This window comes from Lacerta agilis, chromosome 8 (assembly GCF_009819535.1).
Source record: "Lacerta agilis isolate rLacAgi1 chromosome 8, rLacAgi1.pri, whole genome shotgun sequence".
Taxonomy (NCBI): Eukaryota; Metazoa; Chordata; class Lepidosauria; order Squamata; family Lacertidae; genus Lacerta; species Lacerta agilis.
This window is the reverse complement of record NC_046319.1, coordinates 4,648,021-4,663,492: the sequence shown is the minus strand read 5'-3', so window position 1 is coordinate 4,663,492 and position 15,472 is coordinate 4,648,021. Positions and strand designations below refer to the sequence as shown.

Here is a 15,472-nt window from a genome sequence, read left to right as displayed (position 1 = left end):
GTAGATCACTGGACGTCTGTGGTAGATCACCGGCTCCCTCGAAAGAAGCTGAACAACTGTGGCTCCCCTAAAAACTCAACAACTTTGACCCGCCCCCGCCCCAATGGGCCTTCCTCCTTCCTAAATAAAAGCTCAACAACTTTAACTCTGTGAGTAGATCACAGTCTCTTGGGAGTTGGCAACCCCCGACTGTATTCCATGAAGGGCGCACATACCCAGCCCCTTGGGGCTGTCCCCGCTGGCAGGCGGGGGGGGGGGGAGACTGCAGGACTCCTAGAGCAAGTGCGCTCAGCAGGCCTTGCCCCCCCCCCAAGCAAGGTGGAGAGCTCAAAAGCTCCATTTCATTTGGGGTTACCTTTTAAGATCTCCACCTTGCTTGGGGGAGAGGCAAGGCCTGCTCAGCGCACCACTTCTGGAAGGCCAGGGGTCCTCGTGGAAGATCTCACCGGACCTCAGATTTCCCTGCAAGGTCTGGCAAGAGCATCCCAGAGCTAGCGCACTGTCTGGGTCTTGGCTCCACCAAGCAAGGCAGAGGGCTTAAAAGCTCTTTCCGTAGTGGGTACCGTACTTTCCGGCATATAAGACGACTGGGCGTATAAGACGACCCCCAACTTTTCCAGTTAAAATACAGTGTTTGAGATATACTCGACCGCAGATTCTCCACCCAGCATATAAAACGACCCCCGACTTTTGAGAAGATTTTCCTGGATTAAAAAGTAGTCTTATACGCCAGAATATACAGTAATCACAAAAGGGCCCGGCGCAGGAAAAAAAAAAAAGCTTTTTGAGCTCTCCGCTTTGCTTGGATTTAACGTGCACAATTTCAACTGCATATGGTTGAAATTGTGCAGGTTAAATGCACACAAGATGCCACTGTACTTGTATTTAACATTGTGTGGTACCTTCACTTCTACAGTCGTACCGTTCCAACTTCCAAAACGTTCGAAAACCAAAGCGTAGCTTCTGGTTGGCTGCAGGAAGCTCCTGCAGCCAATCAGAAGCCGCAAAAGCCATGCCGGACATTTGGGTTCCAAAAGAACGTTCGGAAACAGCAACACTCACTTCCATGTTTCGACTGTTTGGGAGCCGATTTGTTCGGGAGCCAAGGCGTTCGAGATCCAAGGTACGACTGTACATGCAAGTTATGGCAGACTGGCTATCCATCCTTCTAACATATCTATTTCTTCTACAACACGACTATGTTTTATAAAGTTCCAGGAACTTTTAGTAGAACACGACGAAAATGAACTTTTCTTATTTAAATGCTTTTGCATATCTGACACCTTCCCATTTAAATGTCATTCTACAATAGGAATGTTTAATTCCAATTTGATTGTTGCCTCCCACTTTTCTGAGTTGCCACCGGGAGATGTTCCTTGCAGACTGTGCCTGCCACCAATCAGCTGAGAGGGATAACATTTGCCCAGTAAATGTCTTTGCCTAATTCCTTTCTCTAAAAAGGACCCAAAATGGGTCGTTTAAATTCTTCAACTCCTTTAGCAGCTCTCTAGTATTGCTTGCGGACCAGTCACCACAGGCCTTAAATTTAGAATATTCAATTAACCCCTTCCTACAAATTGCTCAGCATGCAATGGGTACATTCCTAGAGCCAAGAAACAAATGGCATTCAAACGTGTGCTTGCAAAGGGACACACATTTCAAACTGTGTGTTGTGTGTGTGTGTGAACCTTGACACAGGGAAAAGCTTAAGCCCACAAACTGCCTTTCTGCTCTTTCCCTGTTAAATGGGCAGGCTGGACTCAACAATGGGTATATCAACACAAAAGCATTACAGATGCTCAGGAACAATTCTTTTGCGACATCCATATCCCTCTGGGTACTTACCTTCTGTTTCAGAATCAGTTTCCCCCAAAACTCCCGCCCCCCTTTTTATATAAATAGATAACAAAGAATTAGAAAGTCAGAGATCGGTCACACCTTAGGAAGCCTAACAGGTAAAGAGAATAACTTCCAAGGCTAGGACCGCTGTTAAAAAGGGCAAAGCCTGTGGGGGAAAAACAGGAGCCCAGAGGTGGGTTTTAATTCCCTGACCCTCCATGGCTAGAGGCACCACCTGGGGCAGCTGCACAAAGAAGTAGGAAAAGCTTAACATGCACAGGTGAGGAGGGAGGGCTTCCTGTCTGCCCCATCCAAAGGCACTGTGCCTTTAACTGCAGGCAGGGATCTATAAGTGCAGAGGTGGGGGGGGGGTTGGTTGGTGGGGGAGCGCACATTGGATGTTTTTCAACAGAGGTCGGTTGGGTGGCTGGCTACCTGTCAGGGATTCCTACATGGGAAGGTTGGACTATGCAACCCTTGGGGTCCCTTTCCAACTCTACAGTTCTACGACAAAGGATCTGAGTAACCCTAACCCTTTCCCTGCCAGCTGTAAGTCACCACCCAGCTACTCTAAACTGCTTGTCTACCTGCAGAACGGGGAGGAAGACCAGTTTTGAATGGGCAAGAAGCTGCCAAGGAAAGAGTAAAAACAAAATAGAAAATTCTTTCCAGTAGCACCTTAGAGACCAACTGAGTTTGTTCTTGGTATGAGCTTTCGTGTGCATGCACACGAAAGCTCATACCAAGAACAAACTCAGTTGGTCTCTAAGGTGCTACTGGAAAGAATTTTCTATTTTGTTTCGACTATGGCAGACCAACACGGCTACCCACCTGTAAAAGGAAAGAGTAAAACAGCCAGTGCTCCCCGAGAACTGACTGCCACTCCTCCTGATTGCAGCTTTTTCTGAACAGACAGACAGACAGACATAGGGGCGGAGATCACATAACCACAGTAATCTGCCCTGTGGCTTTTAAAGTCAGAGGTTTCGAATGAGAAAGAGGCACAAAACGCGTTAACTCGGAAGTATTAAATATATTCTAGAGCAGCAGTTCCCAAAGTGGGTAGGATCACCCCGTAGGGGCAGCAGTGGGATTTCCCAGGGGGGCACTAAGAGGCAAGGGGGTAGCAGGGGGCGCTGGAGGTGCAAATGACAACCAGACTTTGAAAAGCTGGTCTCACTGGATCCCGGTCATCAGTTCTGTTGAATCAATTTAACTACATGGTGGTTTTCCCTAGCGGGTCATGCAAACCACTATTCTGGAATAATGCTTTTCATAGGGGAGGGGGCAGTGGGGGTTGAAATTATGGAACCAAGGGGGCAGCGGCCTGAAAGCATTTGGGAATCTATGCACTTCGGCATTCAAGGACCTTGTCTGAAGTCAGGTCAGCCTCAGAGCAGAAATGGGGAATGCTAGTGTAACCTAAATGAGCCTTCCCCAACCTGGTGCCCTCCAGATTAGAAGACTGAAGATGGTCAACAAAGGGGGGGGGGTAGAATGGAGGGCAGGCACACACACACACCCCTGTCAAGTTTCCCACTCAGAAGATTACGTTTTTCCAGAAGTGTTTCAGACACGGGAAGACTTCTGTGTGTCGCTCACAGACGAACACACTGGGATTTACTCCAAAGTAAACTTGCAGAGGTTTGTGATGCCAGAGAGCCAAGAGGCCCAGCTATCTGCCCAAGAGCTCTAAAGCCCCTGCTTGTGATATGCAACTGAGTTCTGGGCAGATCTGTGCGGTGCTGGCTCCTGGAGAGTTGCCAGAGGCTTGCGGATCTGTCCAGGAGTAATTTGGTGTCCGGTTATCGTGGTCTGCCTGACGGACTCATCCCAAGAGCCATCCCATGTCTGAAACACCTACAACACCCTCACCCCATTCTGAGGAAATCCAGTGAGAGGGGGGGTGGGGAGGGCTGCCTTTGGGACACCGTTTTAGGTTTTGGGCACGCCCGTTGCAGACTTCTCATCTCCAGAATCGTCCTCGTCCTTTGACTCTCCTGAGTCATTGGACTCCTTGGGGCTGTCCTGGGACTCTGCCTTCTTGTCCTTCCGGATCGCCACTGTGCTGGCCGAGAACCCCTTGAAGCCGGCCAGGGGGCTCGAGGAGAAGGGGTAGCTCAGGCCGAAAGCACTGCTGCTGCTGGTGCTGCTGACGGTGCTCAGGCGGGTCTCTTCCCCTTCCAGCAATTTTCTGCAGGGGTGAAAACACACAAACCACGTCAGAACACAACACTACGGATTCCTCAAGATCCACCACTGATGCTTTAGAGCAGTGGTGGTGGCGCCCCCTGGAGGCGGTCGTGTTAGGGAATCGTTCACCCAGAAACGGGGAGAAGACTCCAGAACAGTTGTACAGGTGAAAATCGAAAAAATAGAATATCGTGGGGAAAGTCCATTTATATAAGCAATTGTTTTCATTAGCTACTGGAGTTTAATATATGAGATAGACTCATGACATGCAAAGCGAGATATGTCAAGCCTTTGCTTGTTATAATTGTGATGATAACTGCAGATGGAGACAGCAGTCACGAAATTAGAAGATGCCTGCTTCTTGGGAGAAAAGCAATGACAAACCTAGACAGCATCTTAAAAAGCAGAGACATCACCTTGCCGACAAAGGTCCGTATAGTTAAAGCTATGGTTTTCCCAGTAGTAATGTATGGAAGTGAGAGCTGGACCATAAAGAAGACTGATCGCCGAAGAATTGATGCTCTTGAATTATGGTGCTGGAGGAGACTCTTGAGAGTCCCATGGACTGCAAAAAGATCAAACATATCCATTCTTAAACAAATCAGCCCTGAGTGCTCACTGGAAGGGCAGATCCTGAAGTTGAGGCTCCAGTACTTTGGCCACCTCATGAGAAGAGAAGACTCCCTAGAAAAGACCCTGATGTTGGGAAAGATGGAGGGCACAAGGAGAAGGGGACGACAGAGGATGAGATGGTTGGACAGTGTTCTCGAAGCGACTAACATGAGTTTGGCCAAACTGCGGGAGGCAGTGAAGGATAGGCGTGCCTGGCGTGCTCTGGTCCATGGGGTCACGAAGAGTCGGACACAACTAAATGACTGAACATCAACAACAACAAATGGCGCACAGCTGATAAAAACCCCCAAGTTGAAATTGTTAAATTGGGGTTCTCACCAGCTGTATGCCATAATCATCACAATTATAACAAATAAAGGCTTGACATATCTCGCTTTGCATGTCATGAGCCTATCTCATATATTAGTTTCACCTTTTAAGCTGAATTACTGAAAGAAATGAACCTTTCCACGATATTCTAATTTTTCGAGTTTTGCCTGTATATAAGTGGGAGTGGCACTCTGAGCACGCGCTGCTTCAGCTGGAAGCGCCGATAAAAGGAGAAATTTCGTTTTAGCTTTTAAGACGACTGACCAACAAATGCTGTCTGCAAACGGCTGCATCCTGACTGCCGATGGACTGTGTCTGCCTATGTCATTGCTAAAGAGAAAAAGAGGGACTGAAACTTAAGTGTTCCGGTACAGCTATTGCTGTAATGACTGTAAATAATACTACCGTGATGCATTTATGACCAGTCAAGCAATAAATCCCTTGACTGAGTTGCACAGCGTCTGGGAGTGTAACTTCAATTGCTGGCCACTGTTTCCAGAAACTCTGATAAATGGACAAAAGCTTCTAACATGCTGCCTACACACGAGTATTCTCATGCAGCGAAAGTATGATGGATTGTGACCTTTAATAGGTAGGATGGAGGTGTCAGTGACTATCAGCCTTTGAAAATCTGGATCGAATGCATCAGTTTTGTTGAATTTTGGCTAGGTTTTTAGATTTTCTGTGAATCAGTGGGTTGTACAAGCTGCTATTCTGAAATAATGCTTTTTAATAAGGTTGGGGTCACTTGGGATGGGTTTAGGGAACCAAGGGGGCAGTGGCCCCCAAAAAGCTTGGAAACAACTGCTGTAGAAACCCAACCAAGTACTTCCTTCCTTGAGAAATAAACCCTGCAGCATGTTGCCAAGGGCAGCACCAAGGACAGTGGCAGGGTGCAGCCGGACTGGGCAGGCAAGTTTGCTGAAGCTAAGAAGGTCTGGGGTCTTCTCAGCACATGCATGGAAACCTACCTAGAAACCACAGCTTGGGTTCCACATTTAAAAACAGATGAATTAAAAAAGGAAATGTGGGATGTAAACACAGCCAAACACAACACTGCTAGAGTGGACATGAAGGTAACTCAGTCCTCCAGGCTTAACTTCCTGTTTACCTGGACTGAGTTACAGGAACCAGAAGTAGGTGTGGTCTTACCTGGGAACCAGATCCCAAAGAAGACTCCCCTTTTTGCCTCGTCATTTGAACAAGCAGGATGCTCTCTCTCAGCTTGCAGCTTGCAGCTGAGAGAAGCAGAGGTGAAGCCTGTTCCCCTATGGAATCAGCTTCACCACATGTAAATGGATTTATCTAAGCTTATCTGCCTCTTTGAACCTGTACTGTATCTCATAGACGATGACTGTAAGTAAACTTTTATATCTTATAATCAGTACTGTATTGTGTCTTTGCTTTTAAGAGGGAACAAGGGGAATATACCAAGAATATATATTTCTTATAGAGGCTTTAGCAAGCCTATGCAACCGTTTTCTGCTGTGTTTTAGAAGGGAATGTGACTCTGCTATGTTTGGAGCTTGCTCACACAAGCTGGGATTGAGATATATAAATAATATATACTCATCCACACTCCTAAACATTCCGACAGGAAAAAGTCAGGAGAGGGCAACCAAGATGATCAAAAGCCTGGAAAAGAAGCCAAGATCAGTTGAGGGAGTTGGGAAGAGAAGATTGAGAGGAGATATGACCGCCATACCTCAAGGACCACTTCTCACCATAAGAACCGACATGGACCCTGCAATCACCCTCTGAGGCCCTTCTTTGTGTGCCTCTTCCACAAGAAGTCCAGAGGGTGGCAACACAAGAATGGGCCATTTTTTGCAGTTGCTTCCCATTTGTGGAATGCTCTCCGCAGAGACGCTCACTGGGCGTCTTCATTACACAACTTTAGGTGCCAGGTGAAAATGTTTCTCTTCAACCGGGTGTCGGGCTGATTAACATTCTATGGCTTTTAAAATGTGTTTGTGCAAGGTTGATCATCAGCTAGTTTGGGTTTTATTATGTATCTTGTGCTCTCATTTTGTATTTTTCTGTTGTGAACTGCCCTGGGATCTTCAGGTGAAGGGCGGTATACCAATTTAAATAATATCAATAATGATACGTCCCATGGAAGATGGAGAAAGCTTGTTCCCTGCTGCTCCAGAGGGTAGCACTTAAACCAATGGATTCAAATGGCAAGAAAGGAGATTCGGACTAAACATCAGGAGGAACCTTTTGAGGGCAAGAGCTGTTCAATAGTGGAGCAGATTCCCACAAGAGGTGGGATACAGGATGGGTGACACCTGGCTTGAGAGCAGTACATGTGAAAAGGATCTAGGAGTCTTGGTAGACCACAAACTTGACATGAGACAACAGTGTGATGTAGCAGCTAAAAAAGCCAATGCAATTCTGGGCTGCATCAATAGGAGTATAGCATCTAGATCAAGGGTAGTAATAGTACCACTGTATTCCGCTCTGGTCAGACCTCACTTGGAATACTGTGTCCAGTTCTGGGCACCACAGTTCCAAGAAGGATACTAACAAGCTGGAACGTGTCCAGAGGAGGGCAACCAAAATGGTCAAAGGCCTGGAAATGATGCCTTATGAGGAACGGCTTAGGGAGCTGGGTATGTTTAGCCTGGAGAAGAGAAGGTTAAGGGGTGATATGATAGCCATGTTCAAAGATATAAAAGGATGTCATATAGAGGAGGGAGAAAGACTGTTTTCTGCTGCTCCAGAGAAGCGGACACAGAGCAATGGATTCAAACTACAAGAAAGAAGATTCCATCTAAACATTAGGAAGAACTTCCTGACAGTGAGAGCGGCAGTGGAATTTGCTGCCAAGGAGTGTGGTGGAGTCTCCTTCTTTGGAGGTCTTTAAGCAGAGGCTTGACAGCCATCTGTCAGGAATGCTTTGATGGTGTTTCCTGCTTGGCAGGGGGTTGGACTGGATGGCCCTTGTGGTCTCTTCCAACTCTATGATTCTATGACTCTTCTTCATCAGATGTTTTTAAACAGAGGTGGGCTAGGTATCTGTCGTGTATTCTTTGGCTGCGATTCCTGCACTGCAGGAGGTTGGACTAGATGACTCTCAGGGTTCCTTCCAACTATACAATTCGATGATTCAATGATTTGTGCAGGGGACGTTCCTGGTGGATGGTGCCCCCACCCCAAAATTAGCATTAGTTTATGCGAGGCCTGCATGTTGGAGACCAAAACGTTGATGCCCAGCCTCCGTTTCTACCTCAAACAGCCCAAAGAATGAGCAGGAATGGGCAGCACTCATCTCAAGCAGCTATGAAGACCGGTGGCAAAAGCCCTCCTACCTGTATGCTGCAATTTCAATATCCAGAGCCATCTTCACATTCAACAGGTCCTGGTACTCCCGCAGGTGACGGGCCATCTCCCCCTTGGTTGTCCTCAGGGCATTTTCAAGCTGGCTGATGGTCTCCTGAAATGTATCACGATTTCTACGTTAACATCAATACCTGTAGCACTTTAAAGCATAACAAGGAAGGCAGATGCCCATCCCCGAGGTGCTGCCAATCAAAACCAGCCTTCCCCAACCAGGTACTGCCCAACTGTGGAATCCACATCCCATTAGCCACAGCCAAATGCACTGGATGTTGGGAGTTGTAGTCCAACCTTCCTGCGTACGCTGAGATGAGGATGGCTGATTTGAACTTTGTCAAAGGAGAGAACAGGACGGGATGGAAGAGACAGGCATGGGGGGGATGGGATCATGTGCTGTGGGGCAGGGGGGCTGTCCAGAAAAAGTGGATTTTAAGGAGATAGGTGTGCAGAACTTTGGGACAGCAAGCGAGAATTGACAGAGGAGGAGCAGGGCTTGAGGAATGGAGTTCATTGTCAGGGAGAAGATGGGGAAATAAGGGCAGAAGGAAAACAATAGACAAGTAAAAGCAAGGACAATTTTTACAAATGTTCCCTGACCAGGGTGGATAAAAATCAATGATTTTTTTTTTTTAAAAAAAAAAAATCAGATTTTTAAAAATTTAAATTGGATTTTTTTCCAATAAAATGCTTTTTGGGGAAAATATATTACCATCCAAAGGTTATTCAATCATGAAATAAAGATTAGTTTTTTTAATTATGTAGAATAAGGCTGTATATGTTTAATTTTTTGGTAAATAAATTCCATTAATCCATTCACAATGTCATTTATGCTCTTCCACAGGTTTTTGTAAGATTATTGGGCAGTTTCTCTGCCTACAAGATATTATCACAGATGCTTGGTTTACTTTTGCAGTTCTCAAAACTGAATTTGACTCAGCAGAGATCACATGCCTCTTCTTCACAGCAAAAATGTTATAACATGAACAGAGTTGAGAAAAAGACCTTAATCCTATTGTTATACAAACCTATGAATACAGAATCAACCCCTTCAGTGTTAAGTTTCAAGAAGTTCAGTGAACAGAATAGAAACCATATTTTTCTGATTGTTTGGAGTGGAATGGATCTAATAAATCTATTTAAATTGTTATTATTAAGGTAATGATTATTTAAATTGTTATTATTAAGGTAATGAAAAGTTGTCCAAATATGAATGATTAACCTATTAAACTGGGGATAAAAAAAAACTAATATGAAAAGTTGTTATTCTAAAAATCTTCATCTACTTGCATATTAAAGTTATACCAGCAAGAATTAGTCTTTATGTAGAAAACTGTGATTTAAATCATGATTTAAATCGTGATTTAAATCAGTTTGATTTAAATCGTGATTTAAATCAGTTTGATTTAAATCAAATCCACCCTGTCCCTAACTAATCTGTGGAGCACAACTTTAGGCCTTTAGGACAAAAAAGGCAACAGGCAAAGTTATGCAGGTTAACCTAAAGAGGCAGCTGGAAAACGGCCAAACCTTGGGAAAACAAGCCACGGTTTGCTAACGACTCTTAGCTCAACAAACCGTGGCTTCCGTGTGACGCACCTGCAGGTCACGCAGCTCTTTGCTGCTCCTCTCCTCAGCCTCCTGCAGCTGCCTCTCCAGGGACTCGTTGGCGCCGCGCAAGGACTCGATCTCGATGTTCCGGGCTTGCAGCTGCCGGCGATATTCGGAAATCTCCTCCTTGGCCTGGCGGATGCTGTCGCTGCTGCGAGCCGCCTCTTCAGTGAAGTTGGCAAACTTGGATTTGTACCACTCCTCAGCCGACTGCTGGTTCCGGGCGGACAGGACTTCGTACTGGGTGCGGATCTCTTTCAAGGCAGCCGTGAGGTCAGGCTTGCTCATATCGATCTCGACGGAGACCTGGAAGGGAACAGATAAGAGGGAAGGGCCCTCAGTGGCAGGAAAGGGTCCACCCTTCCTAATGAGAGGCCCTGGGAATCTGCTCCATTTATTATGATGGTGGCTGGGATTACCATTATTATCATGCTTTATGATGGAGCTTGAGGTGAGATCCGTGTGGATAAGCTCAGATTTTCACTAATATATGCATTCCTAAGTACACTTTCCTCCATTGTATGTACATAACTTAGAGAACTGCAAGGAAAAATTCAGAGAGGTGCAAATTTCAATGGGTGGGTGTTGGCATATTTCAGCCGGCATATTGTTTCAGAAACTGTTACCTGAGCAATTTCACCTTTAACTGTGAACGGAATTAAATTTCTCCCCAACCCCCAGAGGTCAAGAATGCCCCCGCTAACCCCTCCTGTTGGAAGCGCCAACAGGGATTGCCAGATTGGCTGCTCTGGGGCTTTGGGCTTCCAAGCAACCGAAACGCCCCCACCCCTAGGAAAGTGGGAAGCTGCCTTTATGAAATCTCTATGCCAGAGGTCTCCAAACTAAGGCCCGCGGGCCGAATACGGCCCAAGGGACTCATTTATCCGGCCTGTGGCGACCCCCGCCGCCCACTCTTACCGGCGCGGCTGCCCACTTCTGGGTCGGAGCAGCACTGGAAATAGCTTGTGCGCATGCGCAAGCATTATTTCCAGTCACATCCGGGTTGGAGGAGGCCCGTGCACATGCGCACAAGCTATTTGCTGTGCTCTTCCGACCTGGAAGTGCGCCGGAAATAGCGTGTGCACACGCGTATGGGCGCACGCTCCCCCGCCCTCTGCGCCATCGGCACTGGAGACACCGGCCCGAGGCGCGGTAAGTTTGCTGACCCCTGCTCTATGCCCTTGGTCCCCTGAGCTCAGTATGGTTTCGCGATGAGGTTTCAGGGGACATTTCCAGCCCTACTCAGAGATGCTGCCTGGAGCTGAACCTGGGACCTTCTGTATGCAGAGCCACTGGACTACCAAGGAGCTGGGGTGGCGGAAGGGGCAGCTGGCACTCAGCAAGAGGTGGTCTCCGCTGACCTGCAGCCTCAAATCTGGGAGAAAGGCTGGTCGCTCGGACCATGTGCTTCGGGAGGCAGCAGTTGCCACAGCCAGGGATCTGAAATGTCAAGTGTCTCATAAGGACGTAAGAAGCGCCTGCTGGATCAGGCCAACCTAGTCCAGAATCCTGTTCTCACAGTGGCCAGCCAAATGCTCCAGTGGGAAACCTGCACGCAGGATCCGAGCACAAGAGCAACTCCCCCCTCCTACGGCTTCCAGGAACTGATATTCAGAAGCACTGCTGCCTCCAGCTGTGCAGGAAGAGCACAGCCATAGCCTCTTGTTGCTGCTCTCCAAACTCCGCTCCCAATAAGCTGCGGAGAGCCCTGTTCACCATGTATCTAACCCAGGACTCCCAAGTCCCATGACTCCCAACCAGCATGCCCAATGGTCACAGCTAGTTGGGAGCCATAGTCCACTACATCTGGAAGGCGCCACTTCTCTTCCAAATCCACTTCAACCTGCAGCCACAACCACACCCTGCAGCAGTGAGTTCCAATGATCGGCTGACACTTGAAGAAGCACTCCCTGTCGAACCATTCACTGCGTGACCCTAGAGGGGAGGAGTTGTGCTCGCAAGCACACAATCCATGTCGCTTCCCAACTGTACAAAAGAATAAACAAAATAAAATAAAAAATTCTTTCCAGTAGCACCTTAAAAGACCAACTAAGTTTGTTCTTGGTATGAGCTTTCGTGTACACGCAAACATCTTCAGATACACTGAAACGGAAGTCACCAGACCCTTAAATATAGTGAGGGAGTGGGGAGGGGTATTACTCAGAAGGGTGGTGGGAATGGGTGATAGGTGTGGAAAACCTGTTGACGGCTGCAATTGGTCTTGCAGGGAAAGGCAACGGGTGAGATGGCTAAAGATAGCTTTGTCATGTATAATGAGATAAGAATCCAATGTCTTTGTTCAGACCAGGTTTCTCCATGGTTTTAAGTTTGGTGATTAGTTGCAATTCAGCCACTTCTCTTTCCAGTCTATTTCTGAAATTTCTTTGTATTAAGACAGCTACTTTGAGATCTTTTATACTATAGAATGTCCTGGGAGATTGAAGTGTTCTCCTACTGGTTTCTCTGTCTTGTGATTCCAGATATCAGATTTATGTCCGTTTATCCTTTGGAAAGAATTTTTTAATTTTATTTTCTTTTGACTATGGCAGACCAACACGGCTACCCACCTGTAACTGTACAAAAGAATGCAAGAAGAGCCAGGTTGCTGGATCAGACCAAAGCCCCACCAAGTCCACCGCACCCGTTTCTCACAAGTGGCCAACCAGATGCCCCAGTGGGAACCCCACATGTGGTGTGCAAGCAGCCCTCTCCCACATGCTCCTGACCCCCAGAGAGAGCGGCTTGCATTTAACCACCCCAGTCAAAGATAGGACATCCTCCACGGACTGCTACATCTGGCAGCAACCAATTCCCCAAATAACTGCACTGTATGTGAAGAAGCTTTAGCTTGCCCTGACTCTCACATGAAATTCCTTTAAAGCACAATGTTCCTTCTCAAAGAATTCCGGGCACTGAAGTTTACTCCTTACAGAGTCGCAGTTCCTGGCAACCCTGAGCAAACTACACTGCCCACAGTTCCACGAGGAGGCAAAACTTGCCTTAACTGTTCTTTAAATGAATCATGTGTAGGCAGACAATGGTAACTGGCTAACCTCGAGTTCTAGTACGGTATTATGCTAAGAGAAGTAAACTTAGGCCTGCCATATGTCCGGGTTTTCCCGGACACATCCGGGAATTGGGCTTGAAAATGGCGCACAGGCAGATTTTTGCAAAATGTGCAGGAAAAACCCAGACATGTGGCAAGTAGGGTGCTTTTAAAAAGAATTAATCCCAAAAATTCTTTAAAAGCGCAAAAATCTTTCTATTTTTTTTTGGGGGGGGGTTGTTCACAGAAAAAGCTCAACAACTCTGCCTGGATTTTCATTTTGGGGGAAATGGCAACCCTAACTAAACTTCTCTCCATCCATCTGCTTTGTCCACACGATGGTTAGTTTTCTCAATCTTTCATGCCGATCCTTGGAAGCACCTCCTAGGATGTAGCCTTGACTCTTGGAAAAGGAGTGAGACTGGAAGTCAGGGACATTCAGTGAAGCTAAAGGCTGGAAGACAGATAAGAGTCTTTCTTTAAACAGCAGGGCACAGCTAAACTAGGGCACTCTCTTCCAAAGGAGGCAGGAATGGCCACTAGCCTAGAAGGCTTTCAAAGAGGGTTAGACAAAGTCATGGAGGAGAGGGCCACTGATGGCGATGCTCTGCCTCCACAGTTGCAATTTCTGGAAACGGCAGGTGGGGAGAGGGCTCCTGTGCGCAAATCCTACTTGCAGGTGTCCCAAAAGGGACATCTGAGTCGAGTGACCACTTGCCAGAACAGGATGTTGAACTAGATGGACCATTGGCCTGATCCAGGTCATAAGTGCTGCTTTCGCTACATTCAGCATCCCTCCACCACCATCAAGTCCTTTAGACAGGAGTGCGCGCACTCCGGGTTGGCCACTGTGAGCGCACGATGCCGGACCGGACGGCGCCTCGGGTGATCCAGCAAGTCTCCTGCCTGCCCTTGTCTGCGACTCAAGTGGCCTTTGCCCCGCCGCGCGCGACCCCGCCGAGCCCCCTCCCCGCCGCACCTGCGCCCCCTGCAGCTCGGCGTGCAGCTCGGCCACCTCCTCGTCGTGGACGTGGCGCAGGAAGGCGATCTCGTCCAGGAGCGCCTCGACCTTCTTCTCCAGCTCGAGGCGGGCGAGCGCGGCGCGGTCGGCGTCCTTGCGCGCGTCGCGCAGCGCCAGCTCGGCCTCCTGGCGCCGCGCCGCCTCGTGGGCCGCCTCGTCGCGCAGCCGCTGGAGGGCGCGGCCCAGCTGCTGGCTCTCCAGCGCCGCCTGGTCGCCGTCGTGCCGCAGCGCCTCCACCTGGGAGCGCAGCTCGCGCACCTCCTGCTCGTAGAGCGCCTGCAGGCGCGACGGCTCGGCCTGGCGCTGCCGCAGCGCCGCCACCTCGGCCTCCAGCAGCCGGTTGTGCTGCTCCAGCTGGTGCACCTTCTCGATGTAGGTGACGAAGCGGTCGTTGAGGCCCTGCAGCTGCTCCTTCTCGTTGGTGCGCACGATCTTCAGCTCGTTGCTCAGCGCGCTCGGCCCCGACGCCGCCCCCCCGGCCCGCAGCGCCTCCAGGTGGTCCAGCGAGCTGCTCGGCGCCGGCAGCTTCCGATACGACGACGAGAAGGCCGAGGGGGCCAAGCCTCCCCGCGGCGGCTGCATTGCCCCCGCCCGGCCCGCGCCCGCCGTCGAGCCGTACACAACGCTCCGGCCCGCCGAGAGCCGCGACGGGGGCTCCCCGAAGGCTTTCTTGCCGTAGGACGGAGCAGCGAAGAGCAGGTCCCTGCTGTAGCTCATGGCCGCGGCTGCGAGGGGCGTCCGGGGCCGCGAAGGGGGCGATCCTGCGGGAGGAAAGAGGGTCGCGGCGCCGGCGGAGGCTCTTCGACAGCGGGCGGGGAGCGCGGCACGCCGGCGCTTTTATCGCCGGGCCAGCGCCAATCCTAGCGGCGCAGCAGCGACAAAGTCACGTCGGGCAGCCAATTGCAAAGGGGAGGAGGGGGGCTCGGGGCGGGGGGGGGCAAAGGAGGAGGATTTTTATCGCTGGCCGCCGCCGTCAAGAGCTTCATCAGCAAATGTGGCGGAGATCAGCCTTGACCCAGCCCCGAAATATAGACGGGGAGGGTGTCGTGGCAGGAGGCGGACGAGCCCCCGTCGTGTCTCCCCATGCGGGTGCATTGCAAAAGGCGGATCGGGCCCCCCGAGGCGGAAATCGCAACCATGGGAGCATCGGGTGCTGCCTTTTGCAGAATCAGGTTATGTTTCCATTTATTTATTTTTTAAATCTGCAAGGCAGCTTATGATACAGATTGAAAGCAGTTTAATAAAATGGACTGAAACAGCAACACAGGATAAAACTGGCCAATGATCAAAATGACATGAATGACCAGGCTGGTAGTTAAAAAGACTGGGAGACCCCTGGGTGACCCCCCCCCCCAGACAGAGTGGCAGATAATCGATGGAGATGGGGGAAAGGCAGATCATTAGCAGTTGACTCTACATGGATATTGGGCATTCTGACTGTTCCAACACTGAAAAACCGATGCACCACTTTTTAATAGAAA

At 49.1% G+C, this 15,472-nt stretch overlaps 1 protein-coding gene across 1 annotated transcript; it reads right to left on the bottom strand.

Moving 5' to 3' along the window:
• Nucleotides 1-3,381: 3,381 nt before the first annotated feature.
• LOC117050864 (low molecular weight neuronal intermediate filament-like) lies at nucleotides 3,382-14,708 on the bottom strand. The gene is made up of 4 exons (XM_033156766.1): nucleotides 13,950-14,708; nucleotides 9,913-10,230; nucleotides 8,289-8,413; nucleotides 3,382-4,033 (listed from the first exon to the last, which is right to left on the bottom strand). The coding sequence occupies exons 1-4, from the start codon at nucleotides 14,706-14,708 to the stop codon at nucleotides 3,775-3,777; spliced, it is 1,461 nt and encodes a 486-aa protein (XP_033012657.1). The 3' UTR covers nucleotides 3,382-3,774.
• Nucleotides 14,709-15,472: the final 764 nt, after the last annotated feature.

Excerpts from the sequence above, each read along its gene's own strand:
- LOC117050864 (XM_033156766.1), bottom strand. The coding sequence starts at position 14,708 with ATGAGCTACAGCAGGGACCTGCTCTTCGCTGCTCCGTCCTACGGCAAG. Across the intron at positions 8,414-9,912 it reads AAGAGCTGCGTGACCTGCAG|GAGACCATCAGCCAGCTTGA; the intron begins GTGCGTCACACG and ends GATACATTTCAG. Across the intron at positions 4,034-8,288 it reads ATTGAAATTGCAGCATACAG|AAAATTGCTGGAAGGGGAAG; the intron begins GTAGGAGGGCTT and ends TCACCCCTGCAG.